The 19,042-nt window shown below is 35.8% G+C and overlaps 1 protein-coding gene across 1 annotated transcript in view; it reads right to left on the minus strand.

The window, feature by feature from the left end:
• Nucleotides 1–19,042, minus strand: part of SYCP1 (synaptonemal complex protein 1) — a 162,480-nt gene that overhangs the window by 19,608 nt on the left and 123,830 nt on the right. Inside the window, exons 25-28 of the mRNA XM_049710757.1 lie at nt 18,472–18,588; nt 17,933–18,043; nt 16,694–16,786; nt 16,100–16,174 (exon numbers count right to left, since the gene is read on the minus strand). Coding sequence (XP_049566714.1) covers nt 16,100–16,174; nt 16,694–16,786; nt 17,933–18,043; nt 18,472–18,588 — 396 coding nt within the window. The remainder of the gene's footprint in view (nt 1–16,099; nt 16,175–16,693; nt 16,787–17,932; nt 18,044–18,471; nt 18,589–19,042) is intronic.

The raw sequence follows: 19,042 nt of genomic DNA on the forward strand, positions 1-19,042 counted from the left end.
GAGAAAAAGAAAGTACAAAAAGAGTACAAAATACTTACAAAATAATACATCATTTCTCTAGTACTCCAGGAAACAATACATTTTGCTGGAGATTAGGGCATGTGTATTCAGTGGGAAAAAAAGAAAAATTAACCCTGGCCTAGAGAAAAGAATATGTGCAATGCCTTTAATATGACAATCATCTGGAAAACAGAATGGTTACAGCTCCAAGGAGCCTTAAAGGTCTCAGAGAAGAAAAAGTTTCAATAAGCACAACTTTAGGCAAAGTCGCCTTGCCTGCCCATGATGTCTATGCCAATACCTGCACTCACTGAATGTCTGTACACCATGGTATCTCTCCTAAAGTGCTGCTCCTAACCAGAGAACACACTTCACCATGAAAGAAGCTGGCAATAAGCTGATGTAACAGTAGTCACTGCTCTTATTATGTATCCTATCAACTACCAATAGTTGATCTTCAGTTATCACAACTGGGGTCTACTCTATGGGGATGAAATGCTGTCTTCTAGGATAAAGTATACCCTCTAAACTGGCTAAATTACACTGCTCTCAGAATACATATCTTGGCTTCTAGAGGATGGAAGGGAGAAAGCACCTCCCAAAACTGCACTTTCTCTACAACTCTGACTTTTGCTACTCTGGAGATCTTAGTACAGTCTGTTCTAATACAACATGGGTTTCCAAGGTGTGAATTAGCTCATATACAAAGGTGTATCTTTGCTAGTGTCTAATTAATCATGAGTTCCCTAAGACCAAAGTGATGGGCAGTCCACTAAGGTACCTATTTAATCTGAGTAACTAAAAAATGCGTGTAATATGGTCTGGCAAAGAGAGGATTGACTTGAGGCACAGGAGTAGAGTATGATAGCCCTGTGCCCAAATTTCAGACCTGAATAAATTTACAAACCTAGAACCCTCTAAATTAAACAAAAGCTTGGTACTATTGTGGAAGGATTTTGCAATAATATCACAAATTCATACTGAATCCTTCCTACTACCATGTGCACTGAGAGAAATACTAAGACTTATGGGTAATTGGACATTGACTATTAGCTAACACCAATTCTTGTAACCCATAATGTTATTATTTTTTCACTAGTTTGAGCACAGGTGTACTGGGGTCAAGTGATAAATAGCACTTAATCCAAGTCCACCTCATGGTGAGCCCATGGAACCATAAACCTATCCTGTGGTCATTTCTTTAGATCCTGAATATACAGCTGAACAGATAAACTCAATAAGTGGCAAAATCCCCATATTGGTTCTGACTACAGAGTGAGAGATTTTTATATTTGGAAGGACCAATTTGAAGACTTTAGAACTCTCCTTCCATATCAAGAATGTAAACAAATATACAAAATATCACATCTCACTAGGCAGAGATTAAGGCACCATCAAGAGATGAAAGATATAGGAAAGGTGATTTAGTACAGTCTCACAAAGCCAACCTATTTTAAGTGGAAGCTAAGACTGTCATTCGGCAACAATTTCTTCATACCAACTGGTATGTAAAATAGGTCAAAATTGGGATTGGCATATTGACTAGGATCAAAATTGAAAACTAAAAAAAAGTTTCATACAAAACATGAGCTCAACTTAAATAATGGAATTGTGATTACAGAACAGAATATGTGTTTTTATTAATCCTGATAATGTAAAATAATTAAACATAAAAATTGTATATGCAAAAGAATAGGCAGTAGGAGAAAGTGTTAGATATACTGTTTAAAAATATAAAGGTAATGAGTAAAATAATTTAAAAAACTATATACACGTCCCAAATCAACCAAAAATACACACACATAAAATTTAGAGAAAAAGACAATAAAATAAATATTAATATGCAATGCAAAATAAAATGGCAAAAGCATGATTAAAATATATATCATATTGATAAGGGTTAATATCCAGAATATGTAAGGAACTCACACAACTCAACCAAAAAAACCAAATAATTTTTAAATGGGCAAAGGACATGAATAGACGATTCTCCAAAGAGGATATACAAATGGCCAACAAGCATATGAAAAGATGCCCAACATCACTAATTATAAGAGAAATGCAAATCAAAACTACAATGAGCTATCACTCACACTCCTTAGGAGGATGACCACTATCAAAATAATAGAAAATAAGTGTTGGCAAGGATGCAGAGAAATCGGAACCCTTGCACACTATTGGCAGAAATGTAAAATGGTACAGTTGCTACAGAAGACTGTATGGTGGTTCCTCAAAAATTAATAATAGAATTACCATATGATCCAGGAATCCCACTTTTGGGTATATATCCAAAAGAATTCACAGCAGGATCTCCAAGAGACATTTGCACACCCATGTTCATTAATTACAACATTAATCACAATAGCCAAGAGGTGGAAGCAACCTAAATGTCCATCACAGATGAATGGATATTCATCCATGTGGTATATACATGCAATGGAATATCAGACTGCCTTAAAAAAAAAAAAGGAAATTCTGTCACATGCTACAAATGGATGAACCCTGAAGACATTATGCTAATTGAAATAATCCAGTTACAGAAAGACAAATACTGCATGGTTCTACTCATATGAAGTATCAAAGGTAGTTAAAATCATAGAAACAGAAAAAAGGTGGTTGGAAGGGGAATTAGTGTTTAATGGATTTAGACTTCCAGTTTTGCAAGATTAAAAAGTTCTAGAGATCTATCGTACAACAATATGTATATGCTTAAAACTATTAAACTGTATACACTTAAAAAGTGTTAAGATGGATGGTAAATTTAATGGTACATATTTTTACCATGATTAAAAAAAGTAAAACTATAACCATTCTATCTTATGAATATCAATATGAAGGTACTAAGAAAAAATATTAGCAAACAGAATCCAGCATCACATTAAAAATACTTCATGACCGAATGGAGTTCATTCCAGAAATGCAAGAATAATTTAAAAATATGAATCGTATCAATAAATACTATTGGAAAAAATAAGCTACTAAAGAAAAAGAGACTCTCAGATTAGAGACTCCACCAGGGTTAATAAGAAATGGACAAAAACATATAAGACAAACAAGTCCAAAAAGAAAGTTAGGATCACAACATAAATATCAGGCAAAGCTGGCTTCAAAGCAAAAAGGACAAAGATGAAAGATACAGTTTCCAAGGAGCAATTAATTAGTATAAACTTTTACACAATGAATAGTATTCATCAAAACATGTAAAGCAAAACTGGTCGAGAACTCACAAAGAAGAGAAATATAACAGTAATAAACCCTTAACTCCTTCTTTCAGCTCATGATTGATCAAACAGAAAAAATACATAACAAAGTTAAAGTAGATGTCAAAAAAAAACTGATACAGTAGATCAAACTGTTTGGTAAAGGTGGAAGAGTGAAGGCAGATTATAAAATCTTCCTCTCCCTACACTAACAAAAAAGTATAAAGGGAGGGAGGAAAAGTAAGTAGTCAAGAACCAGCAAAAATGAATTCAACGACAGAAACATACCATACCAGGTCATAATCTCTGATTCTAGTGAAGGTTCAGCATGAAAGATACAGAGTACAGCTGTGCTGATTTGACTCAATGTGTCTCCTAACCTAATCACTACTTACATGGTATTGGTGAAAGTGAACACATATAATAATGAGAAGAATTGTCACTAATATACCTGAATTTGTAAGAAGAAATCTGAGGGGATAAGCAGGCAGTCCAAGAAAAAGAAGCCTAGGAAATGCATGAAAAATGACTAAATCTTATCATTTTGGTCTCTCTAGTCTGGACAAAAAAGCATAACAACCATACCCGTATAGAATTAATTATCCTTGCCAATAAATAGAACATATTAGAAATAAAGTCAAAAGACAAAATGTAAAAAAGAAGAAAAGATTCCCCTGAAGGAGCAGAAAACATAAAAAATATGAGATTCACTGAAAAACCACGTGAATTTTGTCCTTATCCCTGGGTCCACCTCTCATCACCTTGTAAGTGAGGTATACCAAATCATGATATTCTTATCTTTTCCCTCATAAAATTTGGTGCGTGAGGAAATACAGCTTGGAAGAGAGATTGGAAAAATGGCAAAAATGAATAACCATAGCTTATCCTGTTGGATAGACAAATGGGCTCCAGGGCTTCAGCTTGAGTTGGTTAAAAGATGTGAAGCCTGGGCTTCCCTGGTGGCGCAGTGGTTGAGAGTCCACCTGCCGATGCAGGGGACACGGGTTCATGCTCCAGTATGGGAAGATCCCACATGCCGCGGAGCGGCTGAGCCCGTAAGCCATGGCCGCTGAGCCTGCGCGTCCGGAGCCTGTGCTCTGCAGTGGGAGAGGCCACAACAGTGAGAGGCCTGCGTACCGCAAAAAAAAAAAAAAAAAAAAAAAAAGATTTGAAGCCTAAGGAACAAATCATCACAAAAAAACTACAGACCAATCTTTGTTATGAATCTAGGTGCAAAAATTGCTCAACAAAATACTAGCAAACCAAATCTAGCAGAATACAAAGAAGATTATATGTCATGACAAAGTAGGATTTCTCCCAAGAATTGAAATTGAATTTCATCAAATTAAAGACTTTGTGCTACAAATGATACCATCAAGAAACTGAAAAGACAATTCAAAGAATGGGAGAAAATGTTTAAAGATCTTATATCAGATAAGGGACTTGTATCTAGAATATATAAAGAACTCTTAAAACTCAACACTAAAAAAATAAGTAACCTAATTTTAAAATACGCAAAGTATCTGAATAGATATTTCTCCAAAAAAGATATACAAATGGCCAATAGCACGTGAAAAGATGATCAAAATCATTAGGCATTAAAGAAATACAAATCAAAACAAAAATGATATACCATGCCACACCCACCTGGATGATTATATCAAAAAAAGACAACAACAAGTATTGGTGAGGTTGTGGAAAAACTGAGACCTTCATGCACTACTAGTGGGAATCCAAAATGGTACAGTTGGTTTAGAGAACAGTTGGGCAGTATCTTAAAATATAGAGACACCATATTACCCAGCAATTCTACTTCTACATATATAATCAAGAGAAATGAAAACATATATCCTCACAAAACTTGTACACAAATATTCTTAACAGCATTATTCTTAATAGTCAAAATGGAAACAACCGAAATTTCCATCAATTGATAAATAAAACAGTATACCCATATAACAAAATATTATTCAGCAATAAAAAGGAATGAAGTACTGATATATGCTAGGACATGGTTGGACCTTGAAGACATTATGCTCAGTGAAACAAGACCATATATTATATGATTTCATTTAAGTGAAATATCCAGAAAAGGTAAATCTTATAGAAATAGAAAGTAGATCATTGATTGACTAGAGCTAGTGAATTTGTTGATGGGAGCCAAGGGGCAGGTATAATTGCTGCTGGGGGGTTGATACATATATTCTAAAACTACGTAGCAGTGATGGTTGCACAACTCTCAGTAACTGTCAATATATGTAAAAACCACTGAGTTGTACACTTTAAATGGATGATTATATAGTACATAAATTATATGTCAGTGAAACTGTTTTTAAAAACTTTCGGAGCTGAGCAAGGAAACAGACAAAGTTGGGGACTTTAACACCCCTCTTTCAGCTACTGATAGAATTACTAGGCAGAAAGTCAGCAAAAATATATAAAACCTGAACAACACAACTAACTAATTAGGTTTAATTGACATTTATAGTACACTCCACCAACAATAGCATAACATACATTTGTTTCAAGCACCTATAGATCATTCACCAAGACAGACCATATTCTGGGCCATAAAGCGAACCTCAACAAATTTAAAAGAATAAAACTGCTATGGACTAAATGTTTGTACCCCCCCAAAATTCATATATCAAGGCCTTAACACCCAGTGTGGAATGGTGTTTGGAGGTAGGGCCTTTAAGAAGTAATTGGGTTTGGAAGAGGTCATAGAGGTGAAGCCCTCATGATGGGACTGGTACTCATAAAGAGTTGAAGAGACCAGCATTCTCTTTCAGCCATGTGAGGACATAGCAAGAAAGTAACTGTCTTCAAGCCAGGAAATGGGCCCTGACCAGAACTTTACCACGCTGGCACTCTGATCTCAGACTTACAGCTTCCAGAACTGTGAGAAATAATATTTGTTGTTTAAGCCATTCAATCTATGGTATTTTTGTTATAGTATCACGCAGACAAATACAGAACTCATAAAGATTGTATTCTCTAACCATAATGGAATCAAACTAGAAATCAGTAACAGAGAGACAACAGGAAAATCTTTGAACACATGAAAATTTGAAAACAAACTTCTAAATAATCAATGGGTCAAAGAAGAAGTCTCAAAGAAAAATAAAATTATAAGAACTGAATGGGGAGAGGGGGAAGATGGCAAAGAGTAAGACGCGGAGATCACCTTCCTCCCCACAGATACATCAGAAATACATCTACACGTGGAACAACTCCTAGAGAACACCTACTGAACGCTGGCAGAAGACCTCAGACCTCCCAATGGCAAGAAACGCCCCATGTACCTGGGAAGGGCAAAAGAAAAAAGAATAAACAGAGACAAAAGAATAGGGACGGGACGGGACCTGCACCAGTGGGAGGGAGCTGTGAAGGAGGAAAGGTTTCCACACACTAGGAAGCCCCTTCGCGGTCGGAGACTGCGGGTGGCGGAGGGGGGAAGCTTTGGTGCCGCGGAGGAGAGCACAGCTACAGGGGTATGGAGGGCAAAGGGGAGAGATTCCCGCACAGAGGATCGGTGCCGACTGGCACTCACCAGCCCGAGAGGCTTGTCTGCTCACCCGCCGGGGAGGGCAGGGCTGGGAGCTGAGGCTCGGAATTCGGTTGGATCGCAGGCAGAGGACTGGCGGCGAGAACACAGCCTGAAGGGGTTAGTGCACCACAGCTAGCCGGGAGGGAGTCCGGGGAAAAGTCTGGACCTGCCGAAGAGGCAAGAGACTTTTTCTTGCCTTTTTGTTTCCTGGTGCGCGAGGAGAGGGGATTCAGAGCGCTGCTTAAAGGAGCTCCAGAGAAGGACGCGAGCCGTGGCTATCAGCGCGGACCCCAGAGACGGGCATGGGATGCTAAGGCTGCTGCTGCCACCACCAAGAAGCCTGTGTGCAAGCACAGGTCACTATCTACACCTCCCCTCCCGGGAGCCTGTGCAGCCCGCCACTGCCAGGGTCCCGGGATCCAGGGACAACTTCCCCGGGAGAACGCACGGTGGGCGCCTCAGGCTGGTGCAACGTCCTGCTGGCCTCTGCCACCGCAGGCTCGCCGCGCACTCCGTGCCCCTTCCTCCCCCCAGCCTGAGTGAGCCAGAGCCCCCGAATCACCTGCTCCTTTAACCCCGTCCTGTCTGAGCGAAGAACAGATGCCCTCAGGCAACCTACACGCAACCTACACCACATCCCAAGCTGAACCCCGGGAGCTGTGCAAACACAGAAGAGAAAGGGAAATTTCTCCCAGGTGCCTCAGGTGCAGCGGAGTAAATCTCCACAATTAACTTGATGTACCCTGCATCGGTGGAATACCTGAATGGACAACGAATCATCCCAAATTGAGGAGGTGGACTTTGACAGCAAGATATATTATTTGTTCCCCTTTTCCTCTTTTTGTGAGTGTATATGTGTATGCTTCAGTGTGAGATTTTGTATAGCTTTGCTTTCACCATTTGTCCTAGGGTTCTGTTCGTCCGTTTTCTTTTTTTACTTAAAAATTTTTTTTCTTAATAATTATTTTTTATTTTAATAACTTTATTTTATTTTATCCTCTTTCTTTCTTTCTACTTTTCTCCCTTTTATTCTGAGCCGTGTGGATGAAAGGCTCTTGGTGCTCCAGCCAGGAGTCAGGGCTCTGCCTCTGAAGTGGGAGAGCCAACTTCAGGACACTGGTCCACAAGAGACCTCCCAGCTCCATGTAATATCAAACGGTGAAAATCTCCCAGAGATCTCCATCTCAACACCAACACCCAGCTTCGCTCAACGACCAGCAAGCTACAGTGCTGGACACCCTATGCCAAACAACTAGCAAGACAGGAACACAACCCCACCCATTAGCAGAGAGGCTGCCTAAAATCATAATAAGGCCACAGACACCCCAAAACACACCACCAGACGTGGACCTGCCCACCAGAAAGACAAGATCCAGCCTCATCCACCAGAACACAGGCACTAGTCCCCTCCACCAGGAAGCCTACACAACCCACTGAACCAATTTTAGCCACTGGGGACAGACATCAAAAACAACGGGAACTACGAATCTGCAGCCTGCAAAAGGAGACCCCAAACACAGTAAGATAAGCAAAATGAGAAGACAGAAAAACACACAGCAGATGAAGGAGCAAGATAAAAACCCACCAGACCTAACAAATGAAGAGGAAATAGGCAGTCTACCTGAAAAAGAATTCAGAATAATGATAGTAAAGATGATCCAAGATCTTGGAAATACAATAGAGAAAATGCAAGAAACATTTAACAAGGACCTAGAAGAACTAAAGAGGAAACAAGAAATGATGAACAACAAAATAAATGAAATTAAAAATACTCTAGAAGGGATCAATAGCAGAATAACTGAGGCAGAAGAATGGATAAGTGACCTGGAAGATAAAATAGTGGAAATAACTACTGCAGAGCAGAATAAAGAAAAAAGAATGAAAAGAAATGAGGACAGTCTCAGAGACTTCTGGGACAACATTAAATGCAACAACATTCGAATTATAGGGGTTCCAGAAGAAGAAGAGAAAAAGAAAGGGACTGAGAAAGTATTTGAAGAGATTATAGTTGAAAACTTCCCTAATATGGAAAAGGAAATAGTTAATCAAGTCCAGGAAGCACAGAGAGTCCCACACAGGATAAATCCAAGGAGAAACACGCCAAGACACATATTAATCAAACTGTCAAAAATTAAATACAAAGAAAACATATTAAAAGCAGCAAGGGAAAAACAACAAATAACACACAAGGGAATTCCCATAAGGTTAACAGCTGATCTTTCAGCAGAAACTCTGTAAGGCAAAAGGGACTGGCAGGACATATTTAAAGTGATGAAGGAGAAAAACCTACAACCAAGATTACTCTACCCAGCAAGGATCTCATTCACATTTGATGGAGAAATTAAAACCTTTACAGACAAGCAAAAGCTGAGAGAGTTCAGCACCACCAAACCAGCTTTACAACAAATGCTAAAGGAACTTCTCTAGGCAAGAAACACAAGAGAAGGAAAAGACCTACAATAACAAACCCAAAACAATTAAGAAAATGGGAATAGTAACATACATATTGATAATTACCTTAAATGTAAATGGATTAAATGCTCCCACCAAAAGACACAGATTGGCTGAATGGATACAAAAACAAGACCCATATATATGCTCTCTACAAGAGACCCACTTCAGACCTAGGGACATGTACAGACTGAAAGTGAGGGGATGGAAAAAGATATTCCATGCAAATGGAAACCAAAAGAAAGCTGGAGTAGCAATTCTCATATCAGACAAAATAGACTTTAAAATAAAGACTATTAAAAGGGACAAAGAAGGACACTACATAATGATCAAGGGATCGATCCAAGAAGAAGATATAACAATTGTAAATATTTCTGCACGCAACATAGGAGCACCTCAATACATAAGGCAAATACTAACAGCCATAAAAGGGGAAATCGACAGTAACACATTCATAGTAGGGGACTTTAACACCCCACTTTCACCAATGGACAGATCATCCAAAATGAAATAAATAAGGAAACACAAGCTTTAAATGATACATTAAACAAGATGGACTTAATTGATACTTATAGGACATTCCATCCAAAACCAACAGAATACACATTTTTCTCAAGTGCTCATGGAACATTCTCCAGGATAGATCATATCTTGGGTCACAAATCAAGCCTTGGTAAATTTAAGAAAATTGAAATTGTATCAAGTATCTTTTCCGACCACAACGCTATGAGACTAGATATCAATTACAGGAAAAGATCTGTAAAAAACACAGACACATGGTGGCTAAACAATACAATACTTAATAACAAAGTGATCAGTGAAGAAATCAAAGAGGAAATTAAAAAATACCTAGAAACAAATGACAATGGAGACACGATGACCCAAAACCTATGGGATGCAGCAAAAGCAGTTCTAAGAGGGAAGTTTATAGCAATGCAATCGTACCTTAAGAAACAGGAAACATCTTGAATAAACAACCTAAACTTGCACCTAACGCAATTAGAGAAAGAAGAACAAAAAACCCCAAAGTTAGCAGAAGGAAAGAAATCATAAAGATCAGATCAGAAATAAATGAAAAAAAATGAAGGAAACAATAGCAAAGATCAATAAACTAAAAGCTGGTTCTTCGAGAAGATAAACAAAATAGACAAACCATTAGCCAGACTCATCAAGAAAAAAAGGGAGAAGACTCAAATCAATAGAATTAAAAATCAAAAAGAAGTAACAACTGACACTGCAGAAATACAAAGGATCATGAGAGATTACTACAAGCAACAATATGTCAATAAAATGGACAACCTGGAAGAAATGGACAAATCTTAGAAATGCACAACCTGCCAAGACTGAATCAGGAAGAAATAGAAAATATGAACAGACAAATCACAAGCACTGAAATTGAAACTGTGATTAAAAATCTTCCAACAAACAAAAGCCCAGGACCATATGGCTTCACGGGTGAATTCTACCAAACACTTAGAGAAGAGCTAACACCTATCCTTCTCAAACTCTTCCAAAATATAGCAGAGGGAGGAACACTCCCAAACTCATTCTACGAGGACACCATCACCCTGATACCAAAACCAGACAAGGATGTCACAAAGAAAGAAAACTACAGGCCAATATCACTGATGAACATAGATGCAAAAATTCTCAACAAAATATTAACAAACAGAATCCAACAGCACATTAAAAGGGTCATACCCCATGATTAAGTGGGGTTTATTCCAGGAATTCAAGGATTCTTCAATATACGCAAATAAATCAATGTGATAAACCATATTAACAAATTAAAGGAGAAAAACCATATGATCAACTCAATAGATGCAGAGAAAGCTTTCGAAAAAATTCAACACCCATTTTTGATAAAAACCCTGCAGAAAGTAGGCATAGAGGGAACTTTCCTCAACATAATAAAGGCCACATATGACAAACCCACAGGCAACATCATCCTCAATGGGGAAAAAGTGAAAGCATTTCCACTAAGATCAGGAACAAGACAAGGTTGCCCACTCTCACCACTCTTATTCAACATAGTTTTGGAAGTTTTAACCACAGCAATCAGATAAGAAAAGGAAATAAAGGGAATCCAAATCGGAAAAGAAGAAGTAAAGCTGTCACTGTTTACAGATGACATGATACTATACATAGAGAATCCTAAAGATGCTACCAGACAACTACTAGAGCTAATCAATGAATTTGGTAAAGTAGCAGGATACAAAATTACTGCACAGAAATCTCTGGCATTCCTATACACTCATGATGAAAAATCTGAAAGTGAAATCAAGAAAACACTCCCATTTACCACTGCAACAAAAAGAATATAATATCTAGGAATAAGCCTACCTAAGAAGACAAAAGACCTGTATGCAGAAAATTATAAGACACTGATGAAAGAAATTAAAGATGATACAAATAGATGGAGAGATATATCATGTTCTTGGATTGGAAGAATCAAAATTGTGAAAATGACTCTACTACCCAAAGCAATCTACAGATTCAATGCAATCCCTATCAAACTACCACTGGCATTTTTCACAGAACTAGAACAAAAAATTTCACAATTTGTATGGAAACAGAAAAGACCCCGAAGAGCCAAAGCAATCTTGAGAACCAGAAACGGAGCTGGAGGAATCAGGCTCCCTGACTTCAGACTATACTATAAAGCTACAGTAATCAAGACACTATGGTACTGGCACAAAAACAGAAATATAGATCAATGGAACAGGATACAAAGCCCAGAGATAAACCCACAAACATATGGTCACCTTATCTTTGATAAAGGAGGCAGGAATGTACAGTGGAGAAAGGACAGCCTCTTCGATAAGTGGTCCTGGGAAAACTGGACAGGTACATGTAAAGTATGAAATTAGAACACTCCCTAACACCATACACAAAAATTAGCTTAGAATGGATTAAAGACATAAATGTAAGGCCAGAAACTATCAAACTCTTAGAGGAAAACATAGGCAGAACACTCTATGACAAAAATCACAGCAAGATCCTTTTTGACCCACCTCTTAGAGAAATGGAAATAAAAACAAAAATAAACAAATAGGACCTAATGAAACTTCAAAGCTTTTGCACAGCAAAGGAAACCATAAACAAGACCAAAAGACAACCCTCAGAATGGGAGAAAATATTTGCAAATGAAGCAACTGACAAAGGATTAATCTCCAAAATTTATAAGCAGCTCAATAACAAAAAACCAAACAACCCAATCCAAAAATGGGCAGAAGACCTAAATAGACATTTCTCCAAAGAAGATATACAGATTGCCAACAAACACATGAAAGAATGCTCATCATCATTAATCATTAGAGAAATGCAAATCAAAACTACAATGAGATGTCATCTCACACCAGTCAGAATGGCCATCATCAAAAAATCTAGAACCAATAAATGCTGGAGAGGGTGTGGACAAAAGGTAACCCTTGAACACTGCTGGTGGGAATGTGAATTGGTACAGCCACTATGGAGAACAGTATGGAGGTTCCTTAAAAAGCTACAAACAGAACTACCATATGACCCAGCAATCCCACTACTGGGCATATACCCTGAGAAAACCATAATTCAAAAAGAGTCATGTACCAAAATGTTCACTGCAGCTCTATTTACAATAGCCAGGAGATGGAAGCAACCTAAGTGTCCGTCATCGGATGAATGGATAAAGAAGATGTGGCACATATATACAATGGAATATTACTCAGCCATAAAAAGAAACGAAATTGAGTTATTTGTAGTGAGGTGGATGGACCTAGAGTCTTTCATACAGAGTGAAGTAACTCAGAAACAGAAAGGCAAATACCGTATGCTAACACATATATATGGAATCTAAGAAAAAAAAATGTCATGAAGAACCTAGGGGTAAGACGGGAATAAAGACACAGACCTACTAGAGAAGGGACTTGAGGATATAGGGAGGGAGGAGGGTAAGCTGTGACAAAGTGAGAGAGTGGCATGGACATATATACACTACCAAACATAAAATAGATAGCTAGTGGGAAGCAGCCGCATAGCACAGGGAGATCAGCTGGGTGCTTTGTGACCACCTAGAGGGGTGGGATAGGGAGCGTGGGAAGGAGGGAGATGCAAGAGGGAAGAGATATGGGAACATATGTATATGTATAACTGATTCACTTTGTTATAAAGCAGAAACTAACACACCATTGTAAAGCAACTATACTCCAATAAAGATGTAAAAAAAAAGTCTTTAGAGACATGAAAAGTAGGGCTAACCTTTTATTTCAAAAGTCTAGTAAAGAAGTAAAAAAAAAACTGAATGAACACAAAACACAACATATCAAAACATACGGGACACAGCTAAAGCAGTACTGAGAGAGAAATTTATAGTACTAAATGCTTACATTAGGAAAAAGGGGAGAGTGATTTCAGCAAAATGGCAGAATAGGCGTGTTTACCGTCCTCCCCATCAAGAACACAGATTTTGACTATAATCCATAGATGAGAATACGTCTGTGGAAGTTCTGGAGTCCAAAAGAGAACTTCCAGCACACCATTAGAGCAAACAAAAAAAAAAAAAAAAAAAAAAAAAACCCAGATTCAACACACTGAAGAAGATAAGAAGAATGGTTTCATTTTACCCACATCACCCCCTCTCCCAAGACAGTACAGCACAGTTCCCAGAGAGAACCTGTTAAGTCAGCAATTTTTCCCATGGGGAAAAGTGAGACCAGGAAAGTAAGCACCTAGCTTCCCCAACTATGTAAAACACTGCCAAATATTTGCAAACCATATATGTGATAAAGGGTTAATGTCAAAAACATATAAAGAACTCATACAATTCAATAGCCAAAAGCCAAACGATCCAATTTAAAAATTGGCACAGGACCTGAGTAGACATATTTCCAAAGAAGATATATAAATGGCCAACATGTAAATGAAAAGGTATTCAACATCACTAATCATCAGAGAACTGCAAATCAAAAGTACTATTAGATATATTACCTCATGTTTGTTGGAATGGCTATTATCAAATAAAACAGGAGATAAATGCTGGCATGGATGCAGAGAAAAAGAAGAACCCTTGTGCACTACAGATGGGAAAGTAAATTGGTTCAGCCCCTACAGAAAACAGTATAAAGATTCTTCAAAAAATTAAAAATAGAACTGCCATACAAGTCAGAAATTCTACTTCTGAGACTACATCCAAAGGAAATGAAATTATTATGTTGAAGAGGTATTTGCACCCCCATGTAGCATTATTCACAACATCCAATACATGGAAACAACCTGAGTGTCCATAGACGAAGAATGGATAGAGACAGTGCAGTATATATATACAATGGAGTATTATTCAGGTGTAAAAAGAAGGAAATCCTTTCATTTGTAACAACATGGTTAGACCTTGAGAGCATTATGCTAACTGAAATCGACAGAGAAAGACAAATACTATATGATATCACTTACATGTGGAATCTTAAAAAACAAACAAAACACAACTAAATTCACAGAGAAGAGGATTAGATTTATGGTTACAAGATGCAGGGTTTGGGGAGATGGGGAACTGGATGAAGGTGGTCAAAAGGCACTAACATCCAGTTATAAGACAAGTACTAGGGATGTAATATATAACATGATGACTATCATTAACACTACTGTATGGTACATTTGAAAGTTGCTAAGAGAGTAAATCCTAAGAGTTCTCATCACAAGGAAAAAACCTTTTTTTTCTTTGTCTTTCTTTTTCTTAATCTATATGAGATGATGGATGTTAACTAAACTTATTGTGGTTATCATTTTACAATGTATGTAAGGCAAATCATGCTGTACACCTTAACTTATACAGTGCTGTCAATTATATCTCAATAAAATTGGAAAAAGAACCTAGAAGAAAGAACATTAGGAGTGGTTTAATACAAGGAAGTATTATTCCTCTTTTACTAAAACAGTAGGATAAAGGTAAGTATGTATGCTACAATCGCAGGTGAAGTAAAAGCCACTTAGTCATTTCTTTGACAAACATTTGTCGAAAACAGAAAATTTTCAAAGCACTATGCTCAAATAAAGGAAAGACAAAGATAAATAGACATAACCCCAGCCCTTGAGGAACTTGAAATATAATGGGGCACAGAGTGACATAACTATTTTAATATAAGAGCAAAATACTATGAGAATACTTATATACAGTCAGCTCACCTTTGCAAGATAAAAGATATGTGAAGTTTTCCATAGGTGGAGAAAGGAAGAAAGAAATTAAATGCAGGAAACAAAGTGAACAAATGCACAGAGGTTTGAAATTGAAATTGCATGTTACCTAGGCACGTTGCAGAGTGATTAGGGAGGAGGATTTGGAATTATGAAAAATAAACCTAGATTTGAATTCTAAGCCATTCTATTTTTTTTATTATGTGATCCTGAATAAATAAGCTAACCTCTATAAAAATGGAGATAATAATAAGTATTGTTTATAGAACTGCTATAAAGATTAAATTATATATAAGTAGTATACTCAGCACAGTGAGCTGTCATATAGAAAGAAAAAAAAAGTATTTGTCATTTTAAAGTGTGAGTCAATTCACTTTGTAAATTCCAAAACACTATACAAATATAAGGCATTATTTTTTTTCTGAAACATGATCAATAGCTAAAAAACACATCCAAATACATAAGTACTTTATAATATATGAAATAATATTTCTCAAATATTTATATCTGAAAGCTCGCCTACTCTTAAAGTATACTTATATTTATATGTCTTTAATATTTAAACAAGGGAATATGCTAAATACTTCTGAAATAAAAGCTAATGGGGAAAATTATATTTTTAATCCTTACTCAAATTTATCCTATTATTTTCTAATATGACATGTTTATAAAAACTTAAGTTACACCTAAAACTTAAAATTAGTTACTTTATCTATAATGCCACAAAACCTACTTTTTCTTCTCTTTCTATTTCAAGTTGTTTCTTAGCAGAACAAAGTTCATTTTTGAGATTGGATAGTTCAGTCTCCTAAAGAAAAAGGAACATGAAGCTTATAAGTGCATCCATATATCTCTTAAGACAATAAAAATTCAAACTAGTGTTTCAAAACCAATTTAGTTTTATAGAGAAATAAATTCACTCATGAAATATATACACTTTTAAAACCCTACTGATATGAAGGCTCCTAGTTGAATATAACTAAAGATTTCATTTAGACAACTTTTGTATAGTTTGCTCTAAAGAAATGTTTAACACTATGTATATCTCTCCTTCTCATTCTCTCCCAATCTATCTCACTCCTCCTTTCCCAACCTCAATCAGAGCTCAAAACTTATTCATAACTGGAGTTTATAACTTTCCATTTGAAAAACAGAGTTCGTTTTACCAAAAAAATGATTAGAAAACCACCTACCTATAAGATCTATAACATCCCTTTCAGATTTATGATTATTTGATTCTACAGTTCAAAATTATGGTTTTATTTATTATTCTTTACTACCAGCCATGCTGACATGAAAATTGGCTTCTACTGCTATTTGTTCTCACCAAAGATGCTTTCAATGATGACTGTTCTTGTTCTTTGCTCTTATAAAGTCCTAATTCTGAGTCTCTTTCTTCAACAATTTTATCATATTGGTGCTATGTTAAAAAGAGAAACCATTTTAAGTATATTAGAAGCCCAAAAGATTACATTTTAATACGACTGGTATCCTTATGCATTTAATATTTATAAAAAATGATGTTTATGAATTCAGTAATACATATCTGAGCTATTTTTTAATTTTTTCAACTACATTTTTAAATTCTAACAATAAAAACAATGAAACATAGATAACTGTCTTAGAAATAACCCAAGAGCAAGAAATAATTTTTTAAATTAGAGACACTGAATTTCATAATTTATAAAAAGTCTAGAAACACAGGACCTCTTCGAAAAACGGCTGATTCCAGATCTTGTGCAGGGAATACAAAATGAGTCTTGAACATTTTGTCATAACAGAAAGCAAGAAAGCTGTCACAGATTATTAGGGTCAAATCAAAGGGACCTGCCAACCAGTTCGAAGAGGCTCCCACTGGCCAAAGTTGGGACAATTTAAGTGTCAACAAGGATCAAAACTGTACTGGATTAAGACATACCAAATATGCTTAAATCTATGAGTTCACAATATTACTTAAAATATTTTTTTAAATCCTCATTGGTTACTTCATAATAATATCCTAGCAACAACTTATAAAGATTAATTGATAGGTATAGCCCACTTCCTCTCCAAATCTTGAAGAGTATAGGGCTTAATTCCCTAAGAGAATGATTACTTTCAAACAACAATAAAAAATAGAGCACACTCACAAACACAACAAACATTGTCTTTCATCTATTTATTATTGTTTAGCCTAGTATGTGTTAGACACAGGTAGAAGATAAAAATATTATATTTATAGTTATATTATATTTATTTAAATACATATCCTGGGTATGTATTTAAATAACTACAAGGTGGGAAAGTCTATAAGAGACTACTATGAAAATTGAGGAAAAGAGTGACTACATTTATCCATCAAGACAATAAGGAGAGACCTCCTCAAGGAAGTGACCCCCAGGCTCAGCTTCATGTGGTTAAGACTTCAACTTGGAGAAATGAGAGATCAAGAGTATTCCAGCTCTATTAGTCATTGTTGCATAGACAATAATTTTCTCTGACAAATCAGAATGCTATATTTTACCATTTTTATGCATAAATATGGCTCCAATTAATAATTTTCATTACACAACAGGAAAAAAATTACCTTATGCTTTTCCATAAGTGCTACCATTTCAGCTATTTTATGTTGACATCGTATATCAATTTCTTTCTGTAATTTTACTGCTTCATCAGCTATTACTTTTGCTTTCTCAACCTATCAAATAAATTTAAAGTTTTTTAAAATTAATGCACAAAAAACAAATTTAACTTAAATGTTAAATTTAAGTTAAAATACAGAAATCAAACACCAGGAAATTAGGAAAGCCAAGTAGAAAATACATTATTGTTTTAGTTTATTTTAGTTAGGGTCTTCTACTAAGTGAATGACAGTATAACACTGTAAAGATCATTTAATCTTTTCAAAATGATTATATACTACCCAATACTCAAATACTTAGAATAACAATGATACTTTTAGCTTCTATTAAAAAAGCTAATTAATTATCCCTAGTATAAATTTATTAAATCTTCTAAAGAATCATAATGTTAAAAGTAAGAATTATTACTTTTCTCTTAAAATGCAAACATACAAATATAGGGTTTTAGTATAACAACTTCTCAAACATATTTAGTTTTTCCTACCTCTCCCAAAAGATTTTCTTCTAATAGCTTTTTGTCCTCAATTTCTTTCTGATAGCTGTCAGTCATTTCTTTAAATTTTTGTTTGGCACCTTCTAGTTCTAATTCTAATTTATTGACCTTTGAATAAAGAAAACAGCATGAACATTAATAAATTCTGTGGATTACTTGAAAATATTCTGTATTCATTTTGTGGTTTTGTGACTCTTAAAAGATGATTTATTCATAGATATTATAGTTGGATCATTTTACTTACAGTTTTCATATGGTGAGATGTGCTTTATTTTTCACAATATCTATCTTTTTCCCTAAAATACATATTTAGTCTTGACAAGTAATATTTTAAAAGCAGCCATATTTTTATTTTTAATGAATTTTTCAACATTATTTATTTAGTCTCAGTTTGCTGTTTTATTACAATAAGTAACTATTCCATTTGGACAGAACACACATGCGATTCAAAGAAAAAGCATTTTTTCAAAAAAAAAAGCTTTATTGAGGTATAACATATGCAAAAAAACTACACATAGTTAATGTATACAGTGTGATGAGATTGGACAAATGCATACACCCA

Source organism: Orcinus orca, chromosome 1 (assembly GCF_937001465.1).
Source record: "Orcinus orca chromosome 1, mOrcOrc1.1, whole genome shotgun sequence".
Lineage (NCBI taxonomy): Eukaryota > Metazoa > Chordata > Mammalia > Artiodactyla > Delphinidae > Orcinus > Orcinus orca.